We start from the raw sequence: 16,400 nt of genomic DNA, 5'->3' as shown, positions 1-16,400 counted from the left end.
TGACTAGACCTGAAGAGGGCAGACAAGACTTCATTTGAACATAGTCACAGTTAGAGGGCTCTCCACAACAAATCTATTTCTCAGGCTGTAATATACACTGAGTGTACAAAACAACTGCTCGTTCCATGACATAGACTGACCAGGTGAATCCAGGTGAAAACCATGATCCCTGATTGATGTCACCTGTTAAATCCACTTCAATCAGTGTAGATGAAGGGGAGGAGACACGTTAAAAATGATTTTTAAGTGACATTGATTATGTATGTGTGCCATTCAGAGGGTGAATGGGCAAGACAAAATATTGAAGTGCCTTTGAACGGGATATGGTAGTTTGAGAGTGTCAAGAACTGTAACACTGCTGGGTTTTTCACGCTCAATAGTTTCCTGTGTGTATCAAGAATGGTCCACCACCCAAAGGATATCCAGCCAACTTGACACAACTGTGGGAAGCATTGGAGTCAACATGGGCCAGCCAGCATCCCTGTGGAAGCTTTCATCACCTTGTAGAGTTCATGCCCCGACAAATTGAGGCTGTTCCGAGGGCAAAAGGGGTGAAACTCAATATTAGGAACGTAGTTCAATAACTTGGCTAGTGATCTGGAACAAAGATGTATAAACTTTATTTACAGTTCTAATTTCATTTACTGAAACATTCCTATGAAATGATCATCAACTACTATGCATATGTCAACACGGTATTGTTTTCTAACACACAAAAAGAGACTTTGTCGTGTTAACAACCAACACTGTACATTTCTACACCTGAGCTGCTGTACTTCAGAACTACTAAAGCATGCTATTGTACATATGCACATGGCATGTGCAGGTTCTTGGCAGAAGCAGTCTTATCAGATCCATTCGTTACGCCAATAAAACAATGACAATGGCATGATAAGCATGCCCGGCAGGCGACAGCAATCAGTGAGAATAGGAGTGTATTTCTCCATGACACAGGCTATAAAACGCATCCATCCACAGTTGTGTATGTATGCAGACAAAAGGCTCTGCAGGAGCCCAGAGAATGGAAAGCAGAGAGAACACCCATCTGATCTTTATGATGCTGCTGCCTCTGCTTCACATGGCCCAGGCTTTTACCACAGCTGGAGGTCCTCTTCTTTTAGTTTACACCTAACGTATACCCTCCCATTGTTTCCTAATCAGCATTGTTTGTCTGCTATAGTTATTGTTTATTGAGGCGTCGATATGGAAATGCCAACTGCTTTATTTGAGCAGAAACTACAGGCTGACAAAAAATATTCTCTACTAAGATATGAATATCAATGTGAAATGTCCTTACATACTATATATTGTACTTTCTCCAGAATACAGGTTGGATAAAATGTACAAAGAGTTACATTGTGACAGACAGTTACATTATTAGACTTACCATTTGAAATTAGTTACCTGGTTGTAGTGTGTGGTTACATACAGTATTACAGAGAAATCAACATTCCATGAAAGTACATGCTGTTGGTGCAACTAATTGTAGGACAATGACCTCTAAGTGACCCCGCAAGAGACAGGGAGAAGGAAGGGAATAATGTTCTTAAAGCTGCTGCCAGGCATACAGTCCAGTCTGATTTTGATGGCATTGCACAATATAATATAGCAAGTTCATATTTCCAGATATCTGACCGGGTCTGTCATTAGGAACATGCTGAAACCGGCAAAAACACAAATGTCCCTCTCTAACATAGAGAGCTTTAAGTCGAAATAGACAAGCTACAACTTATGAAATGGGCCCTTTATTAAAATTGGGTTATTATGGAGAACAATATTGTGTGATTTCTGGAGCGGTAATAAAACAAACTGATTTCCCTACTTAATCACATTTATGTAATGTGAATCCAGCTGTAAAGTGGTGTGGGATAGATGGATGTCACCATGGCATCGTTTGGCTGTATGAAGAGAGCATGGCCACCTGATGCCATAGCTTCTACTGTAATATCCCATAAACCCTAATACAATCATCTCTCTTGGTACAGTAATGTTTCCATGCCTCCAGGAAAGTATGGGAAGACCCTCATAAGATGATCATTCTTTTTTACCTCCTCTCCTGTGCTGGTTAGATCTGCTTGTCTCGGATGGAATAATTACTAAAAACACTGCTGTACCTCTCCCTTTCAAAGGAGAGATGAAGATGAATCATGGAAAAAGATAAAAGCCAGACAACCTGTACAGTCCATCCTTCAGTTTAACAGCCAGAGAATGCACCACTGAGCAAATGAAGGTGGGCTCATGGGAAGAGAGGAATCTCATTATGGTGAGGGAGGGCACTTCTTGGTGGTGAGAGACTTGGGCTGGGGGCTTACAGTAAGTGTTTCTGTGTGTGGGTGTGTTGCACTGATTCCATGATATCTGCTTCCTTCCTCTCTAAGGGGACTCTGGCCTATTATTCACGGAGGCCCTCTGACTATCTGGAGCTCTGCTTGGCATTGATGCAGTGACTTAGAATCGGTGGACAAGTCTAGCATCAGCATTTCGCAGTAGGTGGTTTGCTATCTCCTGGTAGGTGGTTTGCTGTCTCCTGGGCCGGTGACCTAATCGTTGGAGCTAGCAATGAGATCACTAATCCATCAAAGTGACATGATCAACCCCCCCATGGCCAACACCTTCAGCTTGCGCAGGCTTCCGCAGACAGCCAAGAGCCTCTACACACCCAACAGCTGCTTCGCCACGATTCCCAAAGCGATCACACTTGCTTAGCGGCAGGCATACAGGAACACTGAGGCATGGTCGCCAGAGAGAAAAAAGAGAACTGGTCGAAAGGCTCAAGAAAAAACAGTACGCCTACTGAGAGAGAGCTTCATTCCCCTCAGACAGACATACAGACAGGGATGAAGTCATAGCTTTCTAAAAGTTTCAGTGTCCTTTTCCCTAATCTGATCACTGTGTCTGCTGTGTGGGGTCCTGGAGGCCGGGGTAATCTCATTACTGTTTCCCATGTAGAGGGGCTGCCGCCCGCGGGGCCCTGGCCCCATGCCCCACACACAACAAGCCGGCACACACACACACAGATCTAATCAGGTGATATGCAAACCATTGATTTTCAGCTCTTCTCCAGCATGGGTTTGAATAGGATTTCTATTGATGCGATCAAGCCGACTGGGCCGTGGAGAAAGGAGAGGAGACAGGATGGAGAGATTGAGACAAGGTGAGGCAGAGCTGCGTGACGAAGCAGATTCTCCGTGTCTGGTCATCCTCATCCCTATATTCCCCATGGCTCCAACAACAATAGGCATGGTCATTTAGAAGGGTTGGAATTCCATCTTCTGGAAGTTAACCACCCAAAACAGAAAATATTTGCCCATTGTCTCTTTTATTGAAGAAGAAATAAATCAATTTACTAGCCTTTTTTCAATATTTACCTTTTTATACAAGTCCTGTTGTCACGCCCTGGCCTTAGTTATCTTTGTTTTCTTTATTATTTTAGTTAGGTCAGGGTGTGACATGGGRGATGTAGGTGTTTTTGTCATGTCTAGGGGTTTTGTATGTTTATGGGGTTCTGTCTAGTCTAGGTGTTTGTATGTCTATGGCTGCCTAGATTGGTTCTCAATTAGAGGCAGCTGTTTATCATTGTCTCTGATTGGGAACCATATTTAGGCAGCCATATTCATTGGGTATGTCGTGGGTGATTGTCTATGTGTAAGTTGCCTGTGTCTGCACTTGTTTAAATTATAGCCTCACGCTCGTTTATTGTTTTGTAAGTCTGTTTAAGTATTCTTCGTTACGTTATAATAAATTAGAAGAATGTATTTATATCACGCTGCGCCTTGGTCCTCTCTTCAATGTTACGACGAACGTGACACCTGTCTTGCACATTGATAAGGAGTTTGGCAAGCTGACGATTCTAAATGAACAATAGGCCTGAATCTACTTTAGTACAATCACAGAAATTCTCAAAACATATTTTTTAAATAACAATGGGATAGATTCTGTTTAGCATCAAAAGCCACAAAACCAAAGGAAAGTAACATTGATGAGAATAGGAGAAAAGATACGTTGTACTTTGGTCTCTCTTCTGGTCTCATCTAAAATATCCTGGAGAGAGGAGGGAAGTGTCATTCCTGTAATCCTCCCTGCTGTCTTGGTCAAGATTTGGCCTTTGAACTGCACTGTTAGGTTACCAAACGTCTGTAGCATCCGAACGGTTTTGACAAAAAACTAATATGGAAAGGGGAGACCCTCACGGACACGATGGTGTTCTCTGTTTTGTTCTACAACCCCTACAAGTGTCACGGGACTCATCTGAAAGTAACCCAGTACCGGTTGTAAAGAATTATGGAAGTGTGGAAATAGTTTGTGCCAACAAAAAAAGGGTTTAAATGTGTAAATAATATATACATATTTCCTGAGTTTTCTTAAACAGTATCTCCTAGATACTGTATAGGACAGACACTTCAACCTTATCCTTATGATTTATTTTTTGACTGTCTGTTTTGCCATTTATTAATGTGTTATTCAATGCATTTCTATGGGCCATAGCAGTAAAGACCAAACTCAATATTTTATCAAATAATCCTAAAATTCTAAATCAAGTAGCTAAATGATCCATGGTATAGCCACCTTAAAACAATTCCATATCATGGTTTTCCACATGGTTTTCCACATTTAAAGAGACTTTCCCTGGAAGGATCTGTAGTGGTTGACCATTTAACAAATAAAAGTATGGATACATCCTCTCTGTAAATTTGTGATTAAATGTTCTGAGGGTTTGTGTGTATGAACTAAGATCAATGAAGGACACCTCCTGTTTGTCCCACTTCAGCAAAACTCTGATCCTCTGGGTCTTCTTCTTCATTTTATAAGGTTCACCATTAGCTACCCCAACAGCCCATATTCCACATTCTTCTTCATCTAACCCATGTTTCCTACTAACAGACTCACTGGCCACCCCTACCCTCCAGTCATCATTTTCTCCGACTTCCACATCCCAGAAGTGTGTCCCTGAAGTGAACCCCTCTGAACCCAGGATGTCACGGTATGAATCAAACCTCTCTGGGTTGTCTGGGAGACTCTGTCCTTTATCTTCAGATCGTAGGCTGGACAGATCTTCAGATGGATAGAGATAGGGATGTGCGGTGTTTGGTTCTAGAACTACAGGCATGTATTTCACTGCCCCCTGCATCTTCTGCCAGACCTGGAACTTGAGATTTCCCAGGTGTTTAGCCAAGTTGATCAGTGCTCCTGAGCCCAGCTGTGGGTCCTTAGGCGCACTCTGTGCTCTCTCCATCATAGTCTTGTAGCTCTGCAGAAACAACAAGTCATCCACTGCCAGCTTCTCCTCCACAGCCCTGATTGTGTCCGACAGAGATGACATCATCTCACTTATCTCCTTCACTCTCTCCTTTATCCTTTTATTCTTCTCCCCCTCTTCCTCCTTCAGCGCAGCTAGCCTCTCCACCTCCTCTTCTCTCAGGAAGCAGTGTAGCTTCTCAAACTCTTTCATTATCTGCTTCTCTGCTAGCTGGGCCTGCGCCCCGATGTGAGCAGCCATTTTGTCACAGTTAAGCTTGGCTTTGCAGAAGGCAGACATTTTCTCCTCCAAGGTCTCCCGTGTGGGTCTGAGCCCCTCTCTCCTCTGGCTTGCTGCCTTCACGAGAGAGCAGAAGCTGTGGCCTGCATGCTCCGACACACATTCCACACACACCAGACATTCATCCTCAAGGCAGAAGAGCTGGAGCCTCTGGGAGTGTAAACCACACACACCCTGTAACCCCCTGTGGCTGGTGTTTTCACCCTGTGAGGGCCCCTCTGTCGCCTCCTCTGTGGGCCCAGGAGAATCCTTAATCTCCCTCTCCCTCAGTAGAGTCTCACAGACATGCCTCAGGGCCAGGTTGGGAGGCGACTGGTCTCTGGAGGACCTTATGCAGACTGGGCAGTCCTGCGTCTCCCGTTTACTCCAACTCTCCTCCAGACAGGCCTTGCAGAAGCTGTGGCTGCAGAGCAGGATCACTGGCTCCCTGAATATCTGATAGCACACTGTACACGACAGGTCCTCTTCCAGGAGAGAGAAACTGGCTGCCATCCTCACACGAGTGCTGTAGAGTAAGTGAGAGAGTATGAGTTAAAATGAGAGAATGTATATGTGTGTGTGCGTGTGTGTGTGTGCGTGCGTATGTGCGTGCGTGCGTGCGTATGTGCGTGCGTGCGTGAGTGTGTAAGAGGGAGAGTAAGGGTGAGTGAATAGGAGGTGTGTGAGTGGGAGAGAGATAGAAACTAAACTTAAGGCTCTCTTAGAAATGAAACTTCCCATATTGGCACACTAACCAAAATCTGCCCAACAACCCAACATTACGAAGTTTTGTAGTATTTATTCGGGTCTTCAAAGTTTGACCAAACACTTTTCTACATTAATTTATCACATACTGTAACATATTACCATTTGATTGCATTTACTGTGGGCTTTTTTAGACCAGTCATAAAACTGATAATTTAAACCTTAATATATCAATTTACATTGTTGACAAAGCAGAAGTTTATTGGTTTCTCTCACCAGTCAGAAAGAAAATATGTGGATGGGTGGGTGCAGAGTTGAATGTTTCCGGGAACGGGAAAAAGGATATGTGAAGTCAAGAGTGGAGGCGGAGACCGACTACCAAACTTCAGTGATTTCAAAACGCTGCTCAGCAGTCAACCATGACTACCTTAATGTACACTGCATGACTAAAGGTATGTGGACACCTGCTCATTGAACATCTCATTCCAAAATCATTGCTATTTGTATTTATTAGGATCCCCATTTGCTGCTTCCGAGGCAGCAGCTACTCTTCCTAGGGTCCAAACACATTAAGGCACTTACATTACACAAAAAACAAAAGATAAAACAGTACATCACATAACATTATTACACCACTACATATCTACAATATAAAATGTATAATACCACCATACAACAATATTACAATGTACGTGTGCGTATCCGTGTGTCTGTACCTGTGTGTGTGTGTGTGTCTATTCACAGTCCCCACTCTTCCATGAGGTCTATTTTTTGTTGTTTTTTAAAAATCTGATTCTACTGCTTGTATCAGTTACCTGATGTGGAATAAAGTTACATGTAGTCATAGCTCTATGTAGTACTGTGCACCTCCCGTAGTCTGTTCTGGACTTGGGGATTGTGAAGAGACCTCTGGTGGCATGTCTTGTGGGGTATATCATGGGCATTAATATGGAGTTGGTCCCCACCTTTGCTGCTATAACAGCCTCCACTCTTCTGGGAAGGCTTTCCACTAGATATTGGTGCATTACTGCGGGGACTTGCTTCCAGTCAGACACAGGAGCATTAGTGAGGTTGGGCACTGATGTTGGGTGATTAGGCCTGGCTCACAGTCGGCGCTCCAATTCATCCCAAAGCTGTTCAATGGCATTGAGGTCAGGGCTCTGTGCAGGCCAGTCAAGTTCTTCCACACCTATCTCGACAAACCATTTTTGTATGGACCTCGCTTTGTACATGGGGGCATTGTTATGCTGAAACAGGAAAGTTTTGTCACAACAAACTGTTGTCACAAAGTTGGAAGCACAGAATTGTTTAGAATGTCATTGTATGGTGTAGCGTTAAGAGTTCCCTTCACTGGAACTAAGGGGCCGAGCACGAACCATGAAAAACAGCCCCAGACCATTATTCCTCCTCCACCAAACTTTACAGTTGGCACTATGCATTGGGGCAGGTAGCGTTCTCTAAACCCAGATTCGTCCGTTGGACTGCCAGATGGTGAAGCATGATTCATCACTCCGGAGAATGCGTTTCCACTGCTCCAGAGTCCAATGGCGGCGAGTTTTACATCGCTTCAGCCAACGCTTGGCATTGTGTATGCTGATCTTAGGCTTGTGTGCGGCTGCTCGGCCATGGAAACCTATTTCATGAAGCTCCCGACGAACAGTTCTTATGCTGATATTTTTTCCAGAGGCAGTTTGGAACTCGGTAGTGAGTGTTGCAACCGAGGACAGACGATTTTTACGCCCTCACACGCATTATAGCTTTGAAATTAAAAAGAGATAAATAAAGAAGTAGAGAAAGAGTCTTCTAAAGTCTATATTATATTAGAACACATTAAAAGTGGTATGTATAGTTTTGACATACACTCTCCTATGTATTTATTTGGACAGTGAAGCGACAACTTCTAAATTGGCTCTATATGCCAGCATTTTGGATTTGAGATCAAATGTTTTTTGTTACCTTTATTTAACTAGGCAAGTCAGTTAAGAACAAATTCTTATTTTCAATGACAGCCTAGGAACAGTGGGTTAACTGCCTTGTTCAGGGGCAGAACAACATATTTTCACCTTGTCAGCTCGGGGATTTGATCTCGCAACCTTTCGGTTACTAGTGCAACTCTCTAACCACTAGGCTACCTGCCGCCCCAATGAGGTGAAATATATGAGGTGAAAGTACAGAATTTTGGGGTATTTTCATACATATCTGTTTTACCGTTTAGAAATGAATGCACTTTATGTATCTAGTCCTGTCACGCCCTGGCCATAGAGAGGGTTTTTAGTCTCTATTTTGGTTAGGCCAGGGTGTGATTAGGGTGGGCATTCTATGTGTTATATTTCTATGTTTTGGCCGGGTATGGATCTCAATCAGGGACAGCTGTCTATCGTTGTCTCTGATTGGGAATCATACTTAGGCAGCCTTTTTCCCTTTGGTGTTTGTGGGTAGTTATCTTTGTTAGTGGCACTATAGCCCTGTTAAGCTTCACGGTCGTTTCTTAGTTTCTTGTTTTGTTGGTGACATTTACAATAATAAAGGAAAATGTAAGTTCACCACGCTGCACCTTGGTCTCCTTCCGACGACGGCCGTGACAAGTCCCCCCATTTGAACCCGTCATAAGTATTTGGACAAATTAATTCATAGCGTATTAAATTTAATCTAAGTTTAGTATTCCTAGCATGCAATGACTACTGTACATCAAGCTTGTGACTACAAACTTGTTGGTTGCATTTGCAGTTTGTTTTGATTGTGTTTCGGATTGCACAAATGATGCACAAATATCATGCCCCCATAACAAGGTTAGCATTTTTTTTTTTGGGGGGGGGGGTATGATCATTATTCCTCTGTAACTTTCTCACTCATCATTATCCACGATTCATTCATGTATATCCATAATCATGGTAGCATCCACATTAATGTAGAAGTGTTCCGAAACATCTTATTTTCTTATTTACAATAAAAGTGACTTCAAAATGTCACTGAATTATTAATCATTCAGTTTCTATTGGGCAAAACATAATCCGAAACACAACCATAACAAACTGAAAATACATAGAGCCACAAGCTTGATGTAGTCATTGCTTGCTAGGTATATGGGACCAAATACTAATGACTACTTTATTACACTATAAGTTGATTTGTCCAAAAACGTATGAAAAAAAACCTTAAAACTAAAAGGTGACGTTATACTGTCGCCTCAAATGAAACATTTGATCTCAAATCCAAAATGCTGGAGTATAGAGCCAGATGTTGACATATTTAAGCCTCACTGTCCGAATGAATACGTAGGGGAGGGTACATTTTTATATAACTGTTTGGATTAGCAGAAACTGCTGCATCCTGAGGGATAAGGGATAAGGGAACAGAGGAAGGTTAATGGAAAAGCAGCACTGATGATAATCTAAGGCCCAAACAGAGATGACTGCTGCTGCAACACTCCCCCAAGGTACAGTTTAATGACCGACATAAAAAATAATTATGAGAGACAAAAACAGTCCTGCTCCAAAATACCCTTCTCACCCTAGTCCCCTCCCTCTACAGCAGTGGTATTCAAACTCGAGGAACTGCAGTGTTTCACCATTTTATTTTATTTTTCAAAAATATATAATAATTAATTATTTAAGAGTACAGATTATTGTATGGGACAACAAATGTTTTGAGAAAGAGAATTTGAAAATAACATTTTATTGAATAAATGCAACAATTTTTTTCATTTTGATAAGAGATGAAAATGTAAATGCAACAATGTTTAAGTTGTTCATTATATTTGGGGTGAGGTGGGGTCGCGAGAAATTCTGCGAAAAATAAATGGGGTCCCCGCTGTAAAAGTTTGAATACCACTGCTCTACAGGCTCCCAAAACTCCTAATTTATGATAATCATGGTGGTAATGAACATGTTACTTCAAACACAAATGTTTTTTTTTTGGTTCTGGTGTGTTTGCTGTGAGCAACAACCCTTTTCATGTCCCTAAAATATGAAAAAGACATATGTTGATGTTGCACACCGCCCTTCAGACTTCAAGACTCCACATGAGACGTATGTTCATACCATGGAATCATTTCTTTATTCATTTCCATTATCAAATTCATTCGTCAATGAAGTCATGTCACCCATTCCTGCCTACCCTCACTAAATTCAACTCACAGGTTGACAAATTAATCAGAATCAGGAATTAAGGCTTAATATTGATTTAAAGAAGAAGGCTGTAGAATTAACATGAGCATCGATCATACCAGGCTTACCAAAGCAGTGGGGATATCTTCGGAATTCATTATCCAAATTACACCAATGAGTTTCTACGGCTCAATATGCCTCGAAATACAGGGGTTAGGCCTTACATAAGCCGCCATGCTATTCTTGCACGAAAAAGAGATGAGAGAGAGAGAGAGCAAAGGAGAGGGGGAGAGCATTGTTACAGATGCCATGCAGACAGGCTATGCTGAAAGATTCCTCTGGGATGGTTTCAGACAGAGCATATTGTTTACTTAGTGTTTGTGAATGTAAACAGCCAATCGAGAGATAAGGAATGGCTCCCTCAGAAATACAACCACACACACATCTGACTCACTGTTAGTTCTTTCCCATGTGAGTTTAGAAACAACAATATTTACAGAAGAGTCATGATCCTTTGACTTTGGTTATCTCCATTGATTATGTGAAGGAGAGAGGATGTGAAGGAGAGAGGATGTGAAGGAGAGAGGATGTGAAGGAAGTGGGAGTAATGTCGCTGCTCAGCCTCTGAGGGTCCATGAATCGTCTCCTGCTCTTTTTATAATGAAAATCTCATTACCAAGATTTAATGGCCTTCGAGGTTCTCAGCAGAAATAAACTAACCCTTCAATGGAAATGACATTGACGATTACTATAAATCACAGATATGATAACGCTGGTCACTTGTTGAACTGCGAACTGAATCCAATTAGGGATAACACCTAAAATGAAAGTCAGGATTATAAAATTCATATTCAACTGGGATTTTGTGTGGATATTTGTCAAAAATTGTACCGTGTACAGACAGCTACAAAGTCATTATAACTGGAGCTGCCAGTGTCTTTCTACAGTAGAGGAGAGATAACCTAGAGAAGATAGGCTGAGGCAGTGATTTGTGTGGCCCTCACACCAGTCTAATTTATAGGTCCCCAGGGAATGTTAGTTAGACTTCCATGTCCAGTAGAACATGGCTTCATATTTCCATTAGAAATCCTCAGATCCCATACCGGGTATATATTTCAGACACATCCGCCTGGCCTGGTCCACTGAGGCTTGCTGAAACTTCAGGAGGCAGAGTGAATCCCCGACTCAGTCTCAGACAATAGGGGCAGGGGCTGGGGTGGTAACCAAAAAGGGCTCCCTCTCCCTTTCCTGTCCTAATATCAGAGGATGTAGCTGTTGGCACAGGCTCTAGTCCCCCTCAGATAATTAAAAGTGAGTTATAAATCAGTGTAAGCAGTAATCACACAAGCCCCTGCCAACACAACCCCCCATCTCCAGTAAAACAAAGTCCCCACTCTAGCACAGACCCTGCAACTATCTGATCTGAGAATGGATATGTGTTTCATGAGAACCACCTCTCTGCTCCCATGTTGAAATAATACATCTCTAATGTCCTGAGTCGGTTTAATGTTTAAATCGATTTCATCGGCTAGAAGAGCGCTGAGAGGCTAGCGATGACATCATACGTGCTCCTTTTCAGCAAACCTTTTATGCTGTACTGCTCTGTTTTTACATACAATCTGTGATATATTCCTGATTGTACATCTTACATTTGCCCTGGGTCAACAACGTACTCACTGTAAGCTTATATTAAATAAATACCAATATTTAGTGAAAGCCTTGATCAGGCAGAAAAAGGTTGCAGCAATGCCCATAAGATTAATGGAACTAAAGCTGAGCACCACTACATGTCTTACCATGCAGTGACGACCTTGTGTGTTTGGAAGGTGGGGCAGGAAATGCATGTGGGGGAGGAGGTGATGCAGCGCATCAAGGACTGTATTGATTTGCGAAAGAATATTTGCGAAAAGCGTGAGACATGAAAAATAAAGTATTGATCTGCTTAGAAAACATGTTCATTAAAACAGGGAGGGAAAGGGGAATTGACAAGCTCGATAATGGCTCTGAAATGGCCCCCGTGAACAGAAACAGCACTGAGAAACGGTTACATTAATGCACTAAAGGAAACCCATCAACAGCAACACAAAGTACAGAAGACATTTTTAAACCATACCTTGATGTGTCTTCACTGCCTTCTATAGCGTCCTGTGATTTCCACACTCCTACTCCTCTCTCATTGGCCAAGGCTAAATCCTTCTGACAATAGACAGCCCAAAGACAAAATTTCAGACTGTATGTCATCATCTCAGAACCACTGAATAAGTTACCTTTTATATACTCTCTGATTCTATGCTACCCTGAGCCCCCCTGTTGCTCACTCATTTCCTTCGTTCCCTGCCAATGTTTTTTCTGCAGCAGAAAAACATTGTCAGGAAGGAAACGAGGGAGACAGAGTGAGAGTGGTAAATGTAGAGGGAGATTTGGTAATTTGACTGCAGAAAACTGTTTTAATACCAAACAAGTGTCCTAATTCACAGGCTATTGAAATCTGTAATGTTATACAATGGTATGAGTGACAAAATGCCCAAAGGGCAACTACTAAATCAGGTAGACAAACAGAAGTGAGTAGTGACAGAAGAAATTGTGTTGCTCAATGCATGCAAAGATATCAAGCATCGAAGACCAGACAGCAATACAGCCAAGACAGATTAGACCTGCTTTAAGGTATTAATCAAAACATTTAGTTTACTTATGCATTTACTTATCCCCTGGATCACAAGTCATTACTGAGATTTCCTGCTAATCAGTACACAAAGGGCTTGTGAAACCTCTGTTCTGCATGTCTGTCTATGTGTGTGTGTGTGTCTGTGAAAACCCCCCCTGTAATCAATAAGGTTGTAAGCTGTGTGTTTAAATCACTTTGACCTCGGTTCTTAGGTAAACATCCACGTGAATGACAAGACGGCTATAGTTTTATAGTCAGTGTTTTTTTCGGCCCCGATTCTAAACAATAAGTTATTTTTAATGTGGACCTGTGATTACATTGTCATGGTGAAATATTGTGGCCCTTGGCTGCTTAGGAAATGAACGGCCAAACGTGAATTACTACAACAGCATATATTACACCAGTGAGCCAGGTGAGGCAATCTTCATAAATTCTAATCTAATTTTAACAGACCTGGCAGACTCAGCCAGTAGCAGGAGATGTCATGCTTTGGGGAGATGGGGCAATGGGGGACAACGCTCTGGATGTTACAGGCGGATCGAGTAGCGGTCAGGACAGCGGTTGTAACATGCTGAGGACTGCTTTCCCTGACTGATAGGGAACAGCTGATTCCTTTTCATGACAGTTACATGAGAGAGAAAGAGAGAAAATATGGCCTTAGTTGAGAAAGTGGGTGAGTGTTTTGTGGGCTTCTAATTTAGAACAAATTGTTTATACTTCTCTAGGTGACAGGTGTCCAGTTTTTATTTATTCTCTCACGTCCGCATGACACTGAGGCGTGAGGTCACAAATCAGAGCGGTGCCTCCCAGTGTGGTGCGGAGTGGAGAGGAGGTGCATGTCACAGCCCTGTCAGGTGGTCCTGCCATCCTAGTTTATTCTCTGCCGTGGACCACAAGTGATCACAGTTTTATGGTTCAAACTCTGCTCTCCTCACAGGACATTTGTTATAGACATTTGGTGAGTCACAAAGCTGTCACCCAGGATTCAGGGCCTGTGGGAGGCTAAAACCATGATAGCACACATCCTATTAGCAGCATGTTGATCTCCTCACAGTGTTCCTATCAGACCTTCTATACCATCAATACTCTCCACCTCCCAGTACAAATTAGGTGCCAAAGCCTCAGATAACATGAGAAGAATATATTATAGAGAGAGCTTACTGTGGGTGTGCTTCTGTAGGTTGGATTGTGATTACCCAGAGTACATCTCCACTGTGAGGGGAATAGTGAGCTCACATACAAATCACACCGGTTACGGTTGGCTGCTGCTGCTAATCAAATATAACATCTAAATGTGCATATTTTTTCCCAAAAGATATATACATTATAGATGAACAGCTGACACATCATACATTAACCTTTGCACAGCTGACAAGTCATTACGTATGCTAGTTAACTTCTTCGGGGTAGGGGGCAGCATTTTCACTTTTGGATAAATAGCATGCCAAAATTCAACTGTCTGCTACTCATCCCCAGAATATAAGATATGCATATTATTAGTAGATTCGGATAGAAAACACTGAAGTTTCTAAAACGGTTTGAATCATGTCTGTGAGAATAACAGAACTTATGTAGCAGGCGAAACCCCGAGGACAAACCATTCAGAATTTTTCTTTTTTTGAGGTTACTGTTCAATGAGGTTTCATTGGGACACCAGATTTCTAAGGGACTTGTTTGCAGTTCCTACCGCTTCCACTGGATGTCACCAGTCTTTGGAAATTGGTTGAGGTTATTCCTTTGTGTAATGAAGAAGTACGGCAATCGTAAATGAGGTTCACTTGAAGTAAATTGTTTGAGAGAGGCACATTACCAAAAAAGTTGTCAGTTTGTTTTCTTTTTGTATTGAACACAGATCATCCCGTCTTCAAATTGATCGATTATTAACGTTTAAAAATACCTAACGTTGTATTACAAAAGTAGTTTGAAATGTTTTGGTAAAGTTTACATGTAACTTTTGATATATTTTGTAGTGACGTTGCGCAAATTGACATTTTGGATATATATCGACGGAATTAATCAAACAAAAGGACAATTTGTGATGTTTATGGGACATATTGGAGTGCCAACAAAAGAATTTCGTCAAAGGTAAGGCATGAATTATATATTTTATTTCTGCGTTTTGTGTCGTGTCTGCAGTGTTGAAATATGCTACTCTCTTTGTTTACTGTTGTGCTATCATCAGATAATAGCATCTTATGCTTTCCCCGAACAGCCTTTTTGAAATCTGACATGTTGGCTGGATTCACAACGAGTGTAGCTTTAATTTGGTATCTTACATGTGTGATTTAATGAAAGTTTGATTTTATATCATTTTATTTGAATATGGCGCTCTGTATTTTCCCTGGCTATTGGCCAGGTGGGACGATTGCGTCCCACCTACCCCAGAGAGGTTAAGTTAGATCAGATGCATTGGAGGTTGGAGGTGGATTCACCATAAGTTCAATTCTGCCTTAACCTTTCCACCTAGCAATGTCTCTTCTTCCTTAAAATATATTTTTCAGAAAGTCTCACTTGGGACTGGACACATAAGAAGCATTAAATATTGGGGGATTTTTAAGTAGTGTTATCAGTGGCCCACAGTCTGAGTAGGGCCAGTATTTTGGCACCCTCTCACCCCAGGATAGTGACATGGTACAAGGTCAAAGCCCCTGGGCGTCCCTCCTGCCGTGTCCTGCTGGCTGAGGAATGAACTCCTTGCTGAAACACTGCACCAACCAACCACCAAGCTTTCATGCTCCGACGCGTCCGTCACGCTGCCCAAGCAAACAAATACATTAGCATGTAATTTACACTGCACAGATGGGACCTGCTGTACACACAGAGAGTGTGTGTGTAACACTTTACTTAACACCCAGCATCCTAACACATTGTGACACGGTCAAAACCATGTCATAATATTTCATAACTTGACATATTCTGTCATGACCCATATAGTTACGCCTGTTGTGACATATATTGCGTTATTTTATGGCTGGTTATGACACCTACATTAGAGTGTCAAAACCCAAAAAAACTACCACACACGGCAACACATTCCATTACACCATAGACGACTTGTCAACAGTATGTTTATGTTATTTTAACATTTTCTGATATTGACATTATTAAATTATCATTGTAACAGTGCACACATTGATGTCAGACATGCATCTACCCCAATGCTCTGTTGCTGATGACTGGGATGAACACAGGAGCATAATTCAGGAGCAGGACAAGACACCCTCTTTGTTACTGATAACTGACATCAGGGCATGTACGTGATAGGTCTATCTGGCTTCTGATGGTCATAATGCTTCATGACAGTGTCATAAAGTGTATTTTCTTAGTCCAAGTAAAGTGACACAGGATGGTCATAATGCTTCATGACAGTGTCATAAAGTGTATTTTCTACAAGTTATTCAAAATATGA

General features: G+C 41.9%; 1 protein-coding gene across 1 annotated transcript; it reads right to left on the bottom strand.

Annotated features, from left to right (window-relative positions):
- Positions 1-596: 596 nt before the first annotated feature.
- Positions 597-14,965, bottom strand: LOC111963318 (E3 ubiquitin-protein ligase TRIM39-like). Its single transcript, XM_023986663.2, has 2 exons — positions 12,440-14,965; positions 597-6,041 (listed from the first exon to the last, which is right to left on the bottom strand). The coding sequence occupies exons 1-2, from the start codon at positions 12,568-12,570 to the stop codon at positions 4,568-4,570; spliced, it is 1,605 nt and encodes a 534-aa protein (XP_023842431.1). The 5' UTR covers positions 12,571-14,965; the 3' UTR covers positions 597-4,567.
- Positions 14,966-16,400: the final 1,435 nt, after the last annotated feature.

This window comes from Salvelinus sp. IW2-2015, linkage group LG4q.2, assembly GCF_002910315.2.
Source record: "Salvelinus sp. IW2-2015 linkage group LG4q.2, ASM291031v2, whole genome shotgun sequence".
In the NCBI taxonomy this organism is placed as follows: Eukaryota; Metazoa; Chordata; class Actinopteri; order Salmoniformes; family Salmonidae; genus Salvelinus; species Salvelinus sp. IW2-2015.
This window is presented reverse-complemented; position numbering and strand designations above follow the sequence as displayed.

Excerpts from the sequence above, each read along its gene's own strand:
- LOC111963318 (XM_023986663.2), bottom strand. The coding sequence starts at position 12,570 with ATGATGACATACAGTCTGAAATTTTGTCTTTGGGCTGTCTATTGTCAG. Across the intron at positions 6,042-12,439 it reads GGCAGTGAAGACACATCAAG|CACTCGTGTGAGGATGGCAG; the intron begins GTATGGTTTAAA and ends CTTACTCTACAG.